The sequence below is a fragment of the Sparus aurata genome, chromosome 9 (assembly GCF_900880675.1).
Source record: "Sparus aurata chromosome 9, fSpaAur1.1, whole genome shotgun sequence".
In the NCBI taxonomy this organism is placed as follows: domain Eukaryota; kingdom Metazoa; phylum Chordata; class Actinopteri; order Spariformes; family Sparidae; genus Sparus; species Sparus aurata.
Window position 1 is genome coordinate 26162167 of NC_044195.1, and position 16532 is coordinate 26178698.

General features: G+C 39.8%; 1 protein-coding gene across 1 annotated transcript; it reads left to right on the forward strand.

Moving 5' to 3' along the window:
* Positions 1–1891: 1891 nt before the first annotated feature.
* On the forward strand, positions 1892–16124 carry ralba (v-ral simian leukemia viral oncogene homolog Ba (ras related)). Its single transcript, XM_030428671.1, has 5 exons — positions 1892–2045; positions 12667–12878; positions 13336–13544; positions 14169–14346; positions 14461–16124. Exons 2-5 carry the CDS (start codon positions 12765–12767, stop codon positions 14581–14583), a joined length of 624 nt encoding a protein of 207 aa, XP_030284531.1. The 5' UTR covers positions 1892–2045; positions 12667–12764; the 3' UTR covers positions 14584–16124.
* Positions 16125–16532: the final 408 nt, after the last annotated feature.

Sequence of the window (16532 nt, forward strand, 5' to 3'; positions counted from 1 at the left end):
GTTTTATTGGCATCTTTGAAATTGGACCCAGAGGAGTGTAGCATGTTTTTTTTTTTGGCCTTTTTATGGCTTTATTGAAAGTACAGCTGAAGATATGACAGGAAACAGGGGGAGAGAGAGGGGGAGTGACACACAGCAAAGGGACCCGGGCCGGGAGTCGAACCCGGGTCCGCTGCATAGCCTCGGCACATGGGGCGCGCGCTGTACCAACTGAGTTAAATGGCACCCCGAGAGTAGCATGTTAATAGTGTTAATGGTTCATTTGTTCCTTGTAAACATTTTGTAAACTGTGCTGTTGAGTTTTGGACATTCAGTTGAATATTGAACCGATCCGACATCCATCGGTTTAAATTATTTTTTATTATTATCCAAAATCTATCAGCAAGCTTGAAAAAAAATTAATTGGTAGCAATTTTTGAGTAAAAATATTTCAATCAATCATTTGATTTAATAAAAAAAAATTAAAACAGCATCTGTATTTTGTATTTAGCATGCCCTTGTGAGCAGTCCCCTGGTTCTCTGAGCTCTCAGTCTTGACCGCTAGCTGCACTGCTAATTGAGCTAAATAATAATAACGAGACTACTGGGAGCAGTTAGCTGTAACTCTGGTTAAACACTGACCTTTATTTGTTTTTAGAATTGCGGTTCTAATTGTGGCCAATGCTTACATATTGCACCTTTGAATTATTTCTTTTGCAAAAATTGTGAGAATTCAAGTTTTCTTTTCTATATATTCTTTTACAGCAAATATTTTTTACATTTAGGTCTTTTGTTGGGAAAAGCAAGATAATTGAAAACATCACCATGGCAGTGGAAATTTATGTTGAGGATTTCCTTTTGCACATTAGCCTGTATTTTCAAGACCAAGCAGTTAATGACAAAAGAAAATAATCAGGCTCATCAGTAACAAAAATAATCTAGTTCCAGTAGAACACTGTGGAACTGTAGAGAACAGAAGTCATGCCCTTTCTGGTTTGCCCCAGGGGACCTTCTTTCTCTCTATAGAGTTGTGTAGCGATGACGTATTTTTGTTGGCCAACCTGGAAGTTAGCATCACCCTGGTTCCCTTAAAAAAAGGCCATGGGATTTATTCAGCAAGATAATCTTTAGAGATGAACACCACTCTTGTGATTTTCAAAGCGTAATTTAGATCCCTTTACACAAAAAGGTAACATCAGGCTATAAAAACAGACTACACTGTGGTCACATGACTTAAACATGACAACCACTAAGCGTCTTACTACACATTAACTTTAAACACATTTTCTGCTAATTGAATTGTAAAGTTAAAGTTAGAATAATATGTAAATAAAGTCAACCTGTAAAGACAGACTAGTTAGTAGATGAGTCTCTGTTTCGGGTGTGATGGTGTTAAATGTCCCTGCCAACTTCTGTGGTATCATTTAGCCACTTTATAATTTAGTAATGGGACATTTAATGATTTATTTTATGTCTTAGAACAAAACTTGTGGTAACCTCAGGCTTTATTTCAGGCATTTAACTGAATACATTTAAAAAAAAAAATGTTTTTATGAAACTCAGACATTAAAATGAAGGATGGAAAAAAAAGCTAACTGATTTCCTGGTTTTGGGATTACTAACTACACCACTCTATTAAAGTTACAAGTTACATTTGCATTATTAAGGATACTTAATTTGAGTAGTTAGGGGCAAAACCAAAGTGATGGGGTCCTTTAAGGTGCCACAAATGTCCCTGTCTGTGAATTGCTAACTATTTACTATTTACGTGTATTTTCTATTTCTATCTTTTATTTTAGATAGACTGGGTTGTTGCAGTGTTGACATGCCTTAATATATTCTAAATATCTTGAGTGAAAAAAACCCAAAAAACTTTAAACAGTGACAGCCTGAGTGAGACGTCACGATGACGTTACATCCGGCCATCCGTAGTTTTCACTTCCGGAAGGTGGGGCTTTTGTTGCAGGAGCGGTTTGCATTTGGAGAACCAATGCCTCGAAATGCTCTATTAATGCAGGCGTCAAGATAACATCAACCGAGGGGCAGAAATACAAATCCTGCTTCGGGTAAGCGCTCCACAGATATCTTATCGGACTGAAATGACTGAGTGTTTGCTCACACGGCGGCCAGAGAGCACTAAAGTACCACACCTGTTTTAAGGAAGGACGAGCGACCCAGAAAAAGGGTGACCGCTTAATATAAGATGGGTGCAAATAAAACTCATTACTCGTCCAATGGTTTAAACTAATTTAAATACCTGCTTCAGTGTTGTAGTTCGTGTGGCTCGTATTCGTATGTTTAATCCGTGTAACGTAACGCTAATATCAGACGTTATGTTAATAATCGCCTGTAAGTTATCTTTAGGTTAGCAAGCAGTCTCTGCTCTTCAACGGTAAAAATGTGGACAACATTTTATGCTAATTCACTGCCGCTTCGTAACTTCACCCTCCTGTTTTTAATGGATGATTTGAACAAATGTGTCTAAATGTGATGTATATTCATTGAGGTAACTAACAGCTGCCACGGCGGTGCTGCGGATTTAACGGTAGTCGTGTTATCAAAGTCCATGTTTATGAGGCTTTTGTGTTGATGGTCAGCTGCCGTTAGACCAGCCGTTAGCTTAAAAAGCTCAAAAGTTAGCTAACCTAGCTAACTTACCTCACTGTTTGACAGTAGCAACGCAGGCGTTTTAAAGTGTTCATTTCATAAATTTTTTATCAGCCTTATTACCTGTCTATAGCGACTTTATTAGCTCATCTTTAAATATACTTTCCCGTCGATAATTACTCAAACAGGCTTGTTCTGAAAAGTTTTCCCCCCCTTAGGAGATGACACACCCAAGCTGGCTCATGGTTTCTTCAGCTAACTTAATGTTGGTGTCAGCAAAAACAATGTAACAGAGTACTTTTCCACCCCCACCATTTTGTTTTTGGCAGTTATTTGTTAATTATGCGGGGTGTAATGCCAGCATTGCCACACACTATCTCCCTGTGTGTGTGTGTGTGTGTGTCCCATCTATTTGATTGAAATCAAGGGGGGGATATTAAAACCTTATACATATTTACTCCTGTAAAGGCAGCAAAGAAATGTGGGCTCATCAAGTTCAAAATAGTATATTTCTTATGTTTTCCAGACAGTGTATTAGTGCTGGATAACTAGTATTATATGCTGTTGTTGCTGTTTAGTAATGGCCCGTGTTTACTGATGCACCATTTTGTTGATGGGTGTAACATCTCTTATCAGCCTGTTTTGTTTACATGCAGATTTAGGGGATTGTGGACAGTTTTGGCAAAGCAAAACTCACCCCATCTCATTAACAGTTAGAGCCCAACCCATACTGGATTTTTGGGGCTGATGCCGTAATTAATATACAAGAGTAATTAATGCAGATGTCGATATGTTGGCAGATATACATTCTTTGGCAACGATCCTTTAAATGAGATTATCAAACAAATGTGACATAGTTATGTGATGGAGGCAGATATTTTTCAGTTGACCAAAAACATAATTGTCTAAAAAATACTGCTACAGTAAAACTTAACTGGGAATTATGTATAATGATAATAATAATAATAATAATAATAATAATAATAATAATAATGATAATCTTAAAAAAAAAACTTTTTCATATTGTTTCATTACAGACACAATACACATCAATGCCCGTGTAGGCTATTTGTGTTCTTGTAATTATAATAACTCTTATTTTGATATTAGGGAAAGTAGGGCTGCACAATGAATCACAATATTATCGCAGTAAGTCAATGTACAATATCCAAATACCGGAAGATGCATTTTTATCTTTTAAAGTTAAAATGCGAGACAAAACAAATTTATAATGAAAAACTGCAGTCCTGCAGATATGCCCGGGCCTACTAATCTTACTTCTCCAGATGCAAGAACACATATTTGTTTTCTGCAGACCCCAACAAATGTCACATCATCATGACTTCAATAGTTTCTTGTTTTGAAGTAAAATATGCAAATTGTGATGCAAACGTTATCTTATTGTACAGCCCTAAAAGAGAGTGACAACTGTAATTCATCATCCAGATTTATGTGTCTCAGGGGTGGATAAACCCTAGTTAAAACAACCTAAAAAAAATCTTAAACTGACTGTTTTTCTTTTCACCATAGCCTGCTTTACTAGATGAATGCAGGGCTATGTGGTACAGAAACACAGTAGGGATCCGCTTCACTTCACATTTGTCCAGTTATTTTTCGATGCGTACTGAAAGAATAAATTATCACTTGGTGAATGCGTGTTGAGTTTTATCTGAAGGCTATACGTTAACACCTTTAGCTAATCTTGTCCATAACGGAAGCCTGTTTGTTGTTGACAGACTTCAAAATGCTGAGACATTAGCTTTGAGAGTAGAGAGAAAGTTAAAAGAAACTTCTGTCATTAAATCCGCTCTCACCATACACTTGACAAATTTAATCAAATAGGATAATCATTAGCAGTCAGGCCTCTCAACACTCAGAGCCGGGAGCCATTATCAGAGGCATACAATAAGTTGTATAAATTATTGCACCAGTAATCTTCTCTGTCCGTCACAGAGTGTGTTCAGCTACAGTTGGAGATGTTTGTTAATGAAAATCAGATGTGTAGTTGTGAAGCTTCAGTAGATTAAACATGAAAAAGCAAAGGCGTCATATCACTGGTTTGCTGCTTCATTATTGAATCCACAGATCTGCCTGGGGCCTTTTGAATCATGTTTGAATGAATTGTTTGTCTTGTGGTGGAGTTGGAGGTTAACCGTGAGTCTCCAAGTCTCATTAGTGAATGAGAGCTAAGTACTATTACTGCATCCTAGACCTGCAAGTTGTTTTATTAATGACATTACTAACTGTGACATAAATGTGGAGGTTTACTTGTCACGTCTTAAAAGTAGCCACAATGGCTAGATTTGTGAATATAGGCTGTGTGTGATGTCCTCCACAAAATCCAGGCCAGAGATCTCGGAATTATGGCAGGTCTCGCACATTATTTTCATTAACAGTTCAACTGCACTTTATTTTCACATTTAACTGATTCATTTTTGTGTCTGTTAAAATGCCAACATTTGTAAAATGCTTCTCACAATTTCCCTTAGTCCCTTAATTGCTTCCTTTATGCAACCAAGATTCCAAAACCCAAGACTCAATACTCTTCATGTTATATAATTATTGACAATCCTTCCCTTAACCAGCAAATGTCTGAAATATTTTCTAAAAAAATGACTGAAGTAATAATGACTCATCCAGAAAGTTGTCAATGAATATTCTTTTAATCGACTAATCCATGTAGCTCTACTCATCTTGTGCGTCCTCAGGTTGAGTGTATTGAAGGGTTAAGCTTGTGAGTCAAGTTCAAGTCACCCAGTCAGCAGTGTTGCTGTTTATGACAGTTAACACATCTGAAATCACATGCAGTCAAGCCCCTCGTAAACAACCTATAAGCACAATGCTGATCGCAGCACAATTAAAGTGTGTTCAGGGAAAACATTTCAGGAATTGTTTAGCAGCGTTGTCAGGCTCGACCAGTGTACTTCAGGTTTCTAAAAGCTTATACAGATTGTTCTCTTGTGGAACTTTTAAGGGCTGATATTTTTTTTATAATTATGTCATCCAAATATGTAGTGTTTTTGCCACAATAGTATCTCATTTCTAAATGCTGATACAGACTTTTTAAGGAAAATGCCTGAAGAAACAACATCTGACCATGACAGGAAGTGGAAACTCTCCAGTGAAATTCAATCTAGTGAAATGGGTCAGGCATTGACCAACATTGGCAACATTTTAGCCACTTAGTGCGAACGACGACAGAGCTAGATTTTGATCAATTCTGGTAAAGAAACATTTTCTGCATAGCAGCGGACCAATGGCAAGCTAATGACTTCAGACATAGAGAAAGGGCTTTTGAGACTGAACTGACCCTGCATTCCTCTTCTGTCTTTGTCAAGATTGTCTGGATGTTAATCTCTATAGGTCCAACCATGTTCTCCCTCACTTGAATCTTAATGCTAAGCCCTCTGGTTCTTTCTTATAGCACTGACAATTCTCTGCAGACTTAATTTCCCTCAGTTTGGACCTAACCTGGCTGGCTTGTATCAAAGAGCCCCATCTGCTACTCTGATCAGTTCCTTTTTCATTTTCTGATGAGGTCCCAGAATGACCTGAGTTCTAGGGGTGTAATGGCGCCAGAGTCAGAAAACCATCTGCTAATGATGTTGGCAGTGAAAGTGTAGGGAAAGGACAGAGAGAGCGGCGTATGGCTTTTATTTTTTACTGGACTTGGAAAGTGAATGATTATGTGCCGGAGATAGTGATGTAGTTAAGTGCATACCTAGCCGCCATCAATTGTCTGCCCTCTGTGAGCATGGAGGAAGGGAGGTTTATATATTTTGTATGTCAGTTAAATAGTATATGAGCCATGCTTGAGGAATTAAGAACCTGTTGCTCGTGTGGCCATTGCAGAATATGCCAGGAGCTGTCGTTTAATCCTTCCTGTAGATATGTTAATCAGACAATTATGCATTTTTTTTTACACTTACAGGGGAATGAATTACTGTAAGGCTAGAGTGATTTTTTTCTAGCCCCCAAGGCAGCCAATTTGACATACTGCCGAACATACATTAGTTGTGATTGCTTACTATGTGTGACAATTATGAAAAGTGATGCATCCTGTTTTATGCAACGAAGGGGAACAAGTTATGTAAATATTTATTTGAAGAACAGTGTCATAATTCAGTGGTAGGGTGGAGTTCAAACCAAACGGTACCTTTTTAAACAAACAAAAACATCAATTCACTTGTAAAAAATAAGTCACCAAATACGACCGGCATAGCTTCAAGGGAGGAAACTGTTCAAACACCTATAATTGTAGCATATAGTCGGCCTGATCCAGAGAAGAAGAAACACCAGCATTGCATGTTGGGTTGTTGTCACTACTGCAGTGCTTGCATGCTGTTATGTTTCTCTGTAAATAGTGTAATGCTGGTATGGGTTTCATACTACGATATTGGACATGGTAAAAAAAGGTCTCAGATACTGTTTAAGCGGTTTAACATGCATGTTGGGAATTTTGGATGGGGCTCAGTTTTTGCTAACGCTAGTAAGAATGAGATACAGATGCACAGTATAGACAGTGAGGAAAATTATTATTATTATTAAAATTATTATTATTCTCAACAACAATTTATCCTTACATTAGCTGCCAGTGTTAAGTGTTAAAACATGTAAAAATGGTGAGCAGTAACCTATGCATTGTTGGGTTAATCAGTATGTCTGTCTTCTCTTATGTGGCATTGTCAAAAGCATTCTGACATGACTTTAGCATGAGTTTGCCATGTTTGCAAGAGTGCAGAGTGCAGAGATGGTTTTTTGAGATCCCCTCATCACTTTCACCACTTCCATCAGCCTCTTTTCCTCCACTTTTCTCCACAGCTGAGCAGAGCTACCAATTGACACTCATCTGTACTCTGAATGTGCTCTATACCCTTTCAGGCAAGGAGATAATTACAACACCATGCAGTGAGAAGGCTGTCTCAGCCCATAAATATCGCCTTTCTTGTGTGCCCATTTACGTTAAAGTTCGTGACAAAGTCAGAAAGGTTTCGCTGAACAGTTTACCTCCTGTTCCCTCTCATTAATCCCATGGCTGTGTTAAAGCTGTTGGTTACAGTATGGGAGTGTTGCATTGTAGAATAAGGATGACAGTCCAGGCTTTTCAAAATGGTACAAAAAGCACCAAGGAGGGAGGTTAAAAGGCTCTCTGAATGATGACCAAAGCCCTCATGAGCATATCTGAGCTGTGAAGGAAAGAGGATTGTGGGAGGGTTGAGATAGATTTTTCTGTGGTGCTGTTGTGGCTTACAACTCCCACTATTAGCCTCTACCATTGTGTTGATAGTATGTCCCTGAGTCTATTACATTTCCTTTTAGGCAAAAAGCAAGTTTGAGTAGTGGGTAGCCAGCGAGGGAGTCGCTCAACACGACCAAACACCTTTGTTAGTGAATGGATGCTGAGAACTCTTCGTTCGGTCCTCCATGAATCAGTCCAGTGGAATGCTAAAGTAATGGGAAAGACATGAATGTTTGGATAACATCATCAGGGTCAGCTGCAGGGAGGTTAGAAAGGATGTCTGTTGTGTGTTTTCGACTACACCCAAAAAAGCTTTTACAACACGTTGTCATAGTGTAGAAACATATTTTCTTTCCATTTTTCTCTATATATGCAGTATGCCAACATGGTGTCATGTTTTGAAGAAGAAAAAAACGGTTTTGAATAGAGTTAAATCCAAAAAGTAGCCCACTTAGTGTTTAAGAGGTAAGAAGGATTGTAACAACGAGAGGATTTAGCTCCCTGCTGGCCGGCCTGCTGCCCGGTTTCGTCAAAGGCTTCTCTGTGCACTCCCCTAGCCAGGGGTTGTTAGTATGCATCGTGGGGTGCCTTTATAACATTTCTGTCTTGCTGTCTTTTTAAGTAGACCAAATCGTTTCCTGATCTCCACTGGTACTGACCAAACTAACTGCTGAATCTTGCATTGCTGATTGCTCTGTGGAAACCAAACCTTAGGATCATGAAGCCCAGTTGTTTGCGTGTAACAGAAAACCCTTTCTTACACATAACTTCATGACTGAGATGATTCACCTAGGTTATGTTGTTGGCTGCAGAACTACCAAGGGAGGAACTGTTTTGATATGACAAGCATTAGCAATGTCAGAGAGACAAAAGAAGTTCTGCTGAATAGAGTATGAGAATGCTGAATATCACAATATAAGTGGAATTTCATAAATTTTCCTCCCTTCAAATGACATCACATCCTATAACATCTGTTGAATATTACCATGGCAGTAGTGTTTCAGTTCAACCACACCCACTTGCGGCCACCTCATTGTTTTGTTCGACTCAGTTGAGCAGTACTGATGAGAGAAACAGCCACATTGAGCTAATCTCCTTCTCCGATCTTTGGATTTAGGTGGGCTGTAATAGCGCCAGAAAAGATCCTGCTGTCTCCATCAGATGGGAAGAGGAAAATCCCCTCACCTCTGTGTCGTCTGAAATTAGATTAATCAGGTTCATATATGGCTCAGATATCTTGAGTTCACATATACGGACACGAACACACACACAGTGTTTATCTTGATACCAGAACAACATAGCCATTGAGACTCATGTTAGATGAAAACAGTAGAAGCAAGCAGAGGCAGTAGAAGGCAGGTACTGCAGGAAAAGCAGAGGGATCCATAGACATGCTTCAAGGACAGATCATTCCTAAAGAAAGAGCGCTGTACTTTTCTGCACATGAGGGGATAGCAATTGGAATGCATTCAAATACCAGTTACAGTTTTCTGCCATTACAAATCAGCTGATTGAGCGATAACATCAGTTGTAATGGATGCCTATTCTGATCTGTGCCTAATCAGTTGAAGTATGCCTCGATGGTAGTGTGGATGATTGGTGGTCATATTCTATTTCAGGAAAATGACCCATTTGCAAGGCAGGGTAGCATTAACACAGCTCTGTCTTTGGCTCTATTTGTTTGCTGTGATCTTTTATTAGCATATGTGTGAGTCCTGGTGAACCTTCGTGCATCCATGCCGGAGTGTTGACAGTGAGCAGGGAGGCAACACTGGTGTATTCTCCAAAGGGAATCTTAATGAATCCCTGCAACCCACACTACACCGGTGTCATCTATATTTCAGGAGCTTAGCAACCAGAGTGGTCTGTGAGACTACACCCATCTTTCTCTTTAACCCTACAGCCCCTAAAAAGGACCAGTTACATATCTGGGTCAGGCCTGAATATTAATTCTTCTTTCGCCACTGCCCTCCATTATAACCCTGCATGTAACATATAGTAAACTGCAGCTGGGGGAAATATAGTGGAACCCCTCCCCTAAGGTCTGAACTTCCTCTGGAGAAGTTGCACTAAGCACTTGTGTGTGCTCAGCATATTTAAGAGATATATTTTGCCTTCAGTTTATTCACTGTGATTGCTTTATTTATAGCTGTGGGATCTGTGTGCGCACATATGCAGTGAAGTGGGTTAGAAGTGAATAATTTAGTAAGTGACCCCCATGCATAAGTGCTGAGTTTGGCATAGGTGTGTTGTGTGGATATCCTTCCCACGAGACCATTCCCTGGCCTGGTTACTGATAACAAAGACAGGAAGAGGACAGGTCAAACTCCACTTCCTGTCAGAGGCAGAGGAACCATGATGCCACTTCCTCAACGCCGAGAGTCGCCACACTATAGCTGGCATACTGAAGTGTACGTTATTTGATGCAAACCACATGTTCCCCCTTGCTTTTGGACAATGTGAGGAAATGCTGCAGCCTTAGAAATTCTTGAAATCTACTTTCACATCAGGAGTCTGAAGTGCTTGTGTGAAACAGCAACTATGAAAATCTCACAGGGCCTTTAACAGGTTTGATGGGCTTCTGAGGGGTTTTGACACTTCTATAATTATGAAAAAGTTGATGTAAAAACATAAAATCACCAGTTTGTTCTGCCATCCATGGGAATGTTTTCTCTCCTCCTAAGCCCTGTTAGGTTGACTGTCTGTGCACACTCCGTCTCACTGTATGACTCGAAGTGAAATGTTTACTGTTGGGGAGGAGCAGATTTTGCTATGCTATGAATCAGCTCAGAGTTCCCATTAGTGTGACATCCCGAGAGGAGGGAAGAAATCTTTCTCCGTGCAGATGGGGATAAAATTGTAAGAGGAAAAAAGGTAAAGGGAAAATAATATGTTGTCCCCTGTGATGTGACAGCAGCAACATTGTGTCATCTGACAGAAAGACAGACTTTCAGGATAGCAAGTGAGACAGTGTGTGCACCAACTCTGGGTGTAATTAGTTTGAATTAATGTAATCTGACAACTGTTGACATTAGCATATGTTTTACTGTGTATTTGACTTCTCATAGTAGGTAGTGAGGTGAGGAAATGGCTGCGTGTTTAGTTAATGGTTGCTCTTTGTTGACCTACAGTATCAGCATGATTGCAAAGGGTGGAGTCCTGATAACAACTGTCAGTGCTAACACCTAAAAGTGCAGGATGTGCCATTGGATTAACTGATGAGAGCTGAGTGTCATTAGTATTAATCAGACAGAAGAAGTGTGTCAGTAGGGAAGTTCAGAGGAAGTGATGGCCTTGGATTTCTGCTGCATCAGAGGAACACAGGATACCAGTTGTTTGGTTGATCTCCCAGAGGTAGTCTCAGAGGACTAATAGGCAAGTTCGTCTTATTTTCTGTCCCTCACGTACAGCTATTGATGATTTACAGAACAACACAAGATGCCCTTAAAGCATTAAATGATCTTTAAAAAGGCCATTGGCTGTTTAAATGGCTGTTTCTAATGCAGTGTATCATTACAGTCAAACTAGGGATGCTCAGTATTGACGTTTTTGCCACTATCCAATCATTGTTTGTGATAATGTTGGCAGTTACAGCTATTAACGTTATTAATATTTTTGCAATGAGAACACAAGTGGAGTCATACAGAAACTGGGGTGCTCTGCAATCAATGCAGATAAACACAATTAATTTACAATAGAAATGCAGAAAACATACCTTCCGTGTAACAGATGGGCGCTTGCCCATATTGCCATAAGTTACAGCAAGGGTTTGTTCAGTTAATGTGTAAGTTTGTAGAGATCAGCAAAAAAGTAAGCCAAAGTTAGAGGTGCAAGTTACCACCCAATCAATAAACTGACAAATACATTGTGCATCCCTTATTCAAACTCATTTATTAGATGACAAAGATATAATAACAAAATTACACTTGCAGTCCTGGTCTCAATTAAAGCTGTGCGAGATTTCTTGACAAGTCTATTAAACAGTTAACCTTATTATTTTATAAAGGTACATGCACGTTTAGATTACATATTGACATAATTGCCCTGAAATATCATGTCTTTCCAGTCAAAATGTTTATAGTGACATTATGTTAACCTATGTTTTTTGATTGTTGTCTTACTTTAAGAATAGTGGACTAACTTAAAACTTCTGTTTAAATGTCAGGGAAATTGTACATTAGGAACATAGTTGAAATATATCCTGTCAACAGATTGCTACTAATAGCAGATTGATGACTTGTTCTGACTTTAGTACACACCTGATACTGTTGATACAATCACTTCCTGTCCCTCCAAAGGCTGTCTAAGTCAAGACACGACAGACCGGCTTTTACAACATAGTGAATTTGCACTCTGGTTGAAGCTATGCCCGACAGAGATAAAAGATATGGAAGTTAGCCGAAAGCAATTGACTCTGAGCCTTCACCCTCTGAGGGCAGGGCCCATATAGCACAGATAGATGGCCAGTGACGTCTCCCTTCTTTATAACGAGGTTAGCACACGACGGCCTTATTTTAATGCATTCCTAAATGCCTTCTTGCAGTGAAGAATGATGGCTTCATTACTTCTGATCAGCAGCAATGACCTTTTGATGGTGAACTTTATAAAGTTCTAGGATTCATGAGTGGGCAATTTGGCACTTTAATGGGAAGGGTGGGGGTTAGGATTCAAGATTCGTTGGAGCAAAGCCTAGCGCCTTGGCACAGCAAGTAACTGTCACAGCGAAAGCTGTTAAGCAACAACTGCCATCTGTCCCCACACTTGTCCCCGCGCTTGTGGTCTCTCTCTGTGGAGGTTGTTTACAGTAGGTGCTGATATGTTTCTACTTTTGTCATTCACAGGTTGTGTCAGAGAGTGCCTGGGCACAGAGACGTGTATGCGTGGGTGTGTGTGCGCATGTGTGTGAGTGTGTGAAAGAGACGGACAGAAGAATCCAGCGATGGCTACCGGTAAAGGTAAAAACCAGAGCTCCCTGACACTGCACAAGGTGATCATGGTGGGCAGTGGAGGCGTGGGGAAGTCGGCCCTCACCCTGCAGTTTATGTACGATGAGGTGAGTCAACAAATTTAAAGCCGTCCTTTCAGTGGCTCACCAATGAAGATACTTTTTATGTAAAGTAAATGCAGGAGCGGTTCAATCTAAAAAATGATTCAGAAAACTGTGAAGCTGCAAACTCTTACATGAAACTAACATAATTTTTGAAACAGCAGAGGCTCCTTCATCACACAAGTGCTGCAAAGCTGCAAGAAGTTTTCATACTGTAGGCATCCTTGTTAACAAAAATAGGACACTTTCTCAAGTCCACAGATGTTGTTTTCTGTTTGGCTCTGCTACCAAGCAGCAAATCAGCTGCATGTTTCAGTCATCTCATTAGATTGCTCACACACACTTCCGTTTCAACCAGTGTAGCCGTGTGCACATAACCGCTCGTGCTTAACTGATGCTTGATAAATACAAACAAATACTTTCAGCAGGCTTCAAAGAATGAAATGTATCTTTTCATCCCCAGTTTGTTGAAGACTACGAGCCCACCAAGGCAGACAGCTACAGGAAGAAGGTGGTGCTGGACGGGGAGGAGGTCCAGATCGACATTCTGGACACAGCCGGCCAGGAGGACTACGCTGCCATCAGGGACAACTATTTTCGCAGCGGGGAGGGCTTCCTGCTGGTCTTCTCCATCACAGAGCACGAGTCCTTTACTGCCACTGTGGAGTTCAGGTAACGTATCTTCCTTACAGCAATCTGTCATTTAGAAAATATAACCTGCACTACAGCTTTGTTACACTGTTTTTCTGTAGTGTGTTAAATAATAATTTGTAAAGAGAAGAGTGCCAGTGAGGATCTGTCTCGACAGGATTTAGACAGCCTCTCTTCATCATAGGGAAAGAACAAAATACCGAACCTCAGTTTCCTTGAACAGCTCTGTAGACTCATGTACACTGAACAAGAATCAAAGAGACATTCAGTGCTTCAAAGCAGTTTAAAGGAACACAGTGGGGAAATTTTGACATCCTATATATATACCTGAAGACATGAGTTGCAAAAAGGAAATGAAGAATAATCAAATCTGAAATCCCCTAAATCAGAACAGCTGTAAAACTATAATCTAATGAACTGTTTAAGCATTGGCTCCAAATCAATTAGGTTTTAAAATTGTATGTACCATCAGGACAATCTAGATAACTGGTACAATAGTTTTTACACATTTTCGTCAATAAACCTTGTTGGAATAAAAAATTAGAAGAAATTTTGCAGTCTAAAGACAAAGGTTAGATTTCACTTATTTAGAGAAGGAAAAGTGGTCAAGTACCAAAAAGTACACTATCTGTGCTGTGCCGGCAGGGAGCAGATCTTGCGGGTGAAGGCGGAAGAGGACAAGATCCCTCTCCTGCTGGTGGGAAACAAGTCGGACCTGGAGGAGCGTAGGCAGGTATCTGTGGACGAGGCCCGAGGGAAGGCAGAGGAGTGGGGTGTCCAGTATGTGGAGACGTCGGCCAAAACCAGAGCCAATGTCGACAAGGTTAGTACAATACTATAAACTGACATTTTAATTTTCATACTCTCATCGCTGTATCACATTTGCATGATGAAAACAGTTAAAAGTGCAAAATGATTCTTTGTTTCCTCTCTGCAGGTGTTCTTTGACCTGATGCGTGAAGTACGAGGGAAGAAAATGTCAGAAAACAAAGACAAAAATGGAAAAGGAAAGAACAAGAAGAACAAGAAGAGCTTCAGAGAAAGATGCTGTTTACTTTGAACTCTTCATGGACCGTAACAACCCACAACACAGCTGTTAAGTTAATGCGGAACAAAGCAGAGCGTCCTTGCCATCGTCATTCAAATGAAATCTGATCTTTTGTAATAGCTGGTTATAGTCTAGTGTTAGGAACAATCTCAACCACTTTATTTTTTTGCCATTTTTAATGAAATTTGATTCAATGGAAGATAACCACTGTTGTGAGACTGTGACTCGGACTACAGTGCTTGACGGCTCGTAGTAAGCCGACAACCAAACTGCCAGTGACACTAACTCTGCTGCTCAAGACGTTGTCCACTGTTTAACTCAGCGATTATACTGCCTTTGACCTTCGTTCAGTGTGTTTTACACCAGAATTGTTGCGTCTTTGTCAAGTTAACAGTGCTCTTAATTTCTTTACTTGCTCTCAATCTTAACCCAGTCTATGTTCGTATAAACCCATTGAATCCATGTTCATCAATTTACAAGGAACTCTAATGCTGCTGTCTGTCATGTTTGTAATCTTTTATGATGACATTTAATGTCGACTGTTGAAGATGTTGGCCTCATTAATTCATTCATCTGTCCCGACTCTGATCTCTTTGACTTCAGAGCGTCTTTGGGACGACTGTTTCAAGCGTTTTCATCTTGGAGCCTTCGAGGCTGCAGATTTCTTTCAGTTTATCCGAGGATCTGTGATTTTCTGACCACAGAAAACCACAAGAGGACTTGTTTGCCAAAAAGGGTTATTTTATTAAATTTTTTTTCATCAGGCCTTAAACCACAAATCAATCATAAGACGCTTTGTGGTTTTTCAGCTGCAGCAAAAAATAAAATCTTTGGTGAATCACAACGGAACAAATCACAGCTTCATATAAATATTTAAACATCTGAAAAGAAGCTCGTGGTTACTAGCATTTTGTTGCTGGTAAATGAGCATTGTCTAGAATTAAAGAGTAGACCTGTTTTTCTCAATGGTGCTCTGCCGTGTTTATGTAATCCAGCCCCTCTCACAGTTCAGATGACTTCCTGTTTTACACGACTGTTGAATTTGGAGTCTGTACTGTGCTATAGGTGTTGACAATCCAGGAGGCCATCAAACTTTTAAAAAATCGATAACGTGTCATTACCCTCATGAATTCAGATTTTCTTATTATGCTTTGGTCTTTTAAATAACATGCACTACATTTCAGATACCTAAGAAGTGGACTTCATGTTGGAGTCATTTTTAAACAGTTGTGCCAACAAAATCACACACACACACACACAAAAAAATCAAACTATGTTTGTGGATGTACAGTATGTATGTTAATTAACGGAGTGTATGTGCATTTACCAGGAAATCCTACAACCTTTCTGTGTCGGCGTGCGTGAAGCTTTGACCAGAGAGCCAACTTCTTAACTGTTTAATCAAGTGCTACAGTGAACAAGATGTTTGTACCACTGCCCGAAACATTTCTTTGTAACACTGTTCCTTTACTTCCTCCAGCTGTGAGTATGCTTTTATTGCTCTGCAGCGCGTGTTGCCGAATAAATGCTTTTTTTTTTCTTCTTTGTAAATAGTGGACATTATTTGTCTCTGGAAACCCTTGATGCATAATGTGTGTGTGTGTGTGTGTTTTCCAGGTCACAATTTTCTATTAGCACCGTAGCAACAGATGATAATTCACATTTGATCTAATTGAATTTAGAAAAAGATTAAATTGGAAGTGAATTAGCTCTCATCAGTGGACTTAGTGCTGCATGTTGCCCTCTACTGGCTGCTGGAGGTAACAGACCTGCCCTCTCTACTTATTGTATCGACACTGTACAGTTACTTTGGCACTAGCCACTGGAGTGAAATGTTACGGTTGTCATTTCCTGTTCCCTTCGAGGCATTCTGTGCCCCAGTTTAGTCAAATAACCCAGCAGTTACACACTTTGCATTGATTGTTCCTCTGCCATCTAGAAAGGAGTGCCAACGGCCTGTT

Excerpts from the sequence above, each read along its gene's own strand:
- ralba (XM_030428671.1), top strand. The coding sequence starts at position 12,765 with ATGGCTACCGGTAAAGGTAAAAACCAGAGCTCCCTGACACTGCACAAG. Across the intron at positions 13,545-14,168 it reads ACTGCCACTGTGGAGTTCAG|GGAGCAGATCTTGCGGGTGA; the intron begins GTAACGTATCTT and ends CTGTGCCGGCAG. Across the intron at positions 14,347-14,460 it reads CCAGAGCCAATGTCGACAAG|GTGTTCTTTGACCTGATGCG; the intron begins GTTAGTACAATA and ends TCCTCTCTGCAG.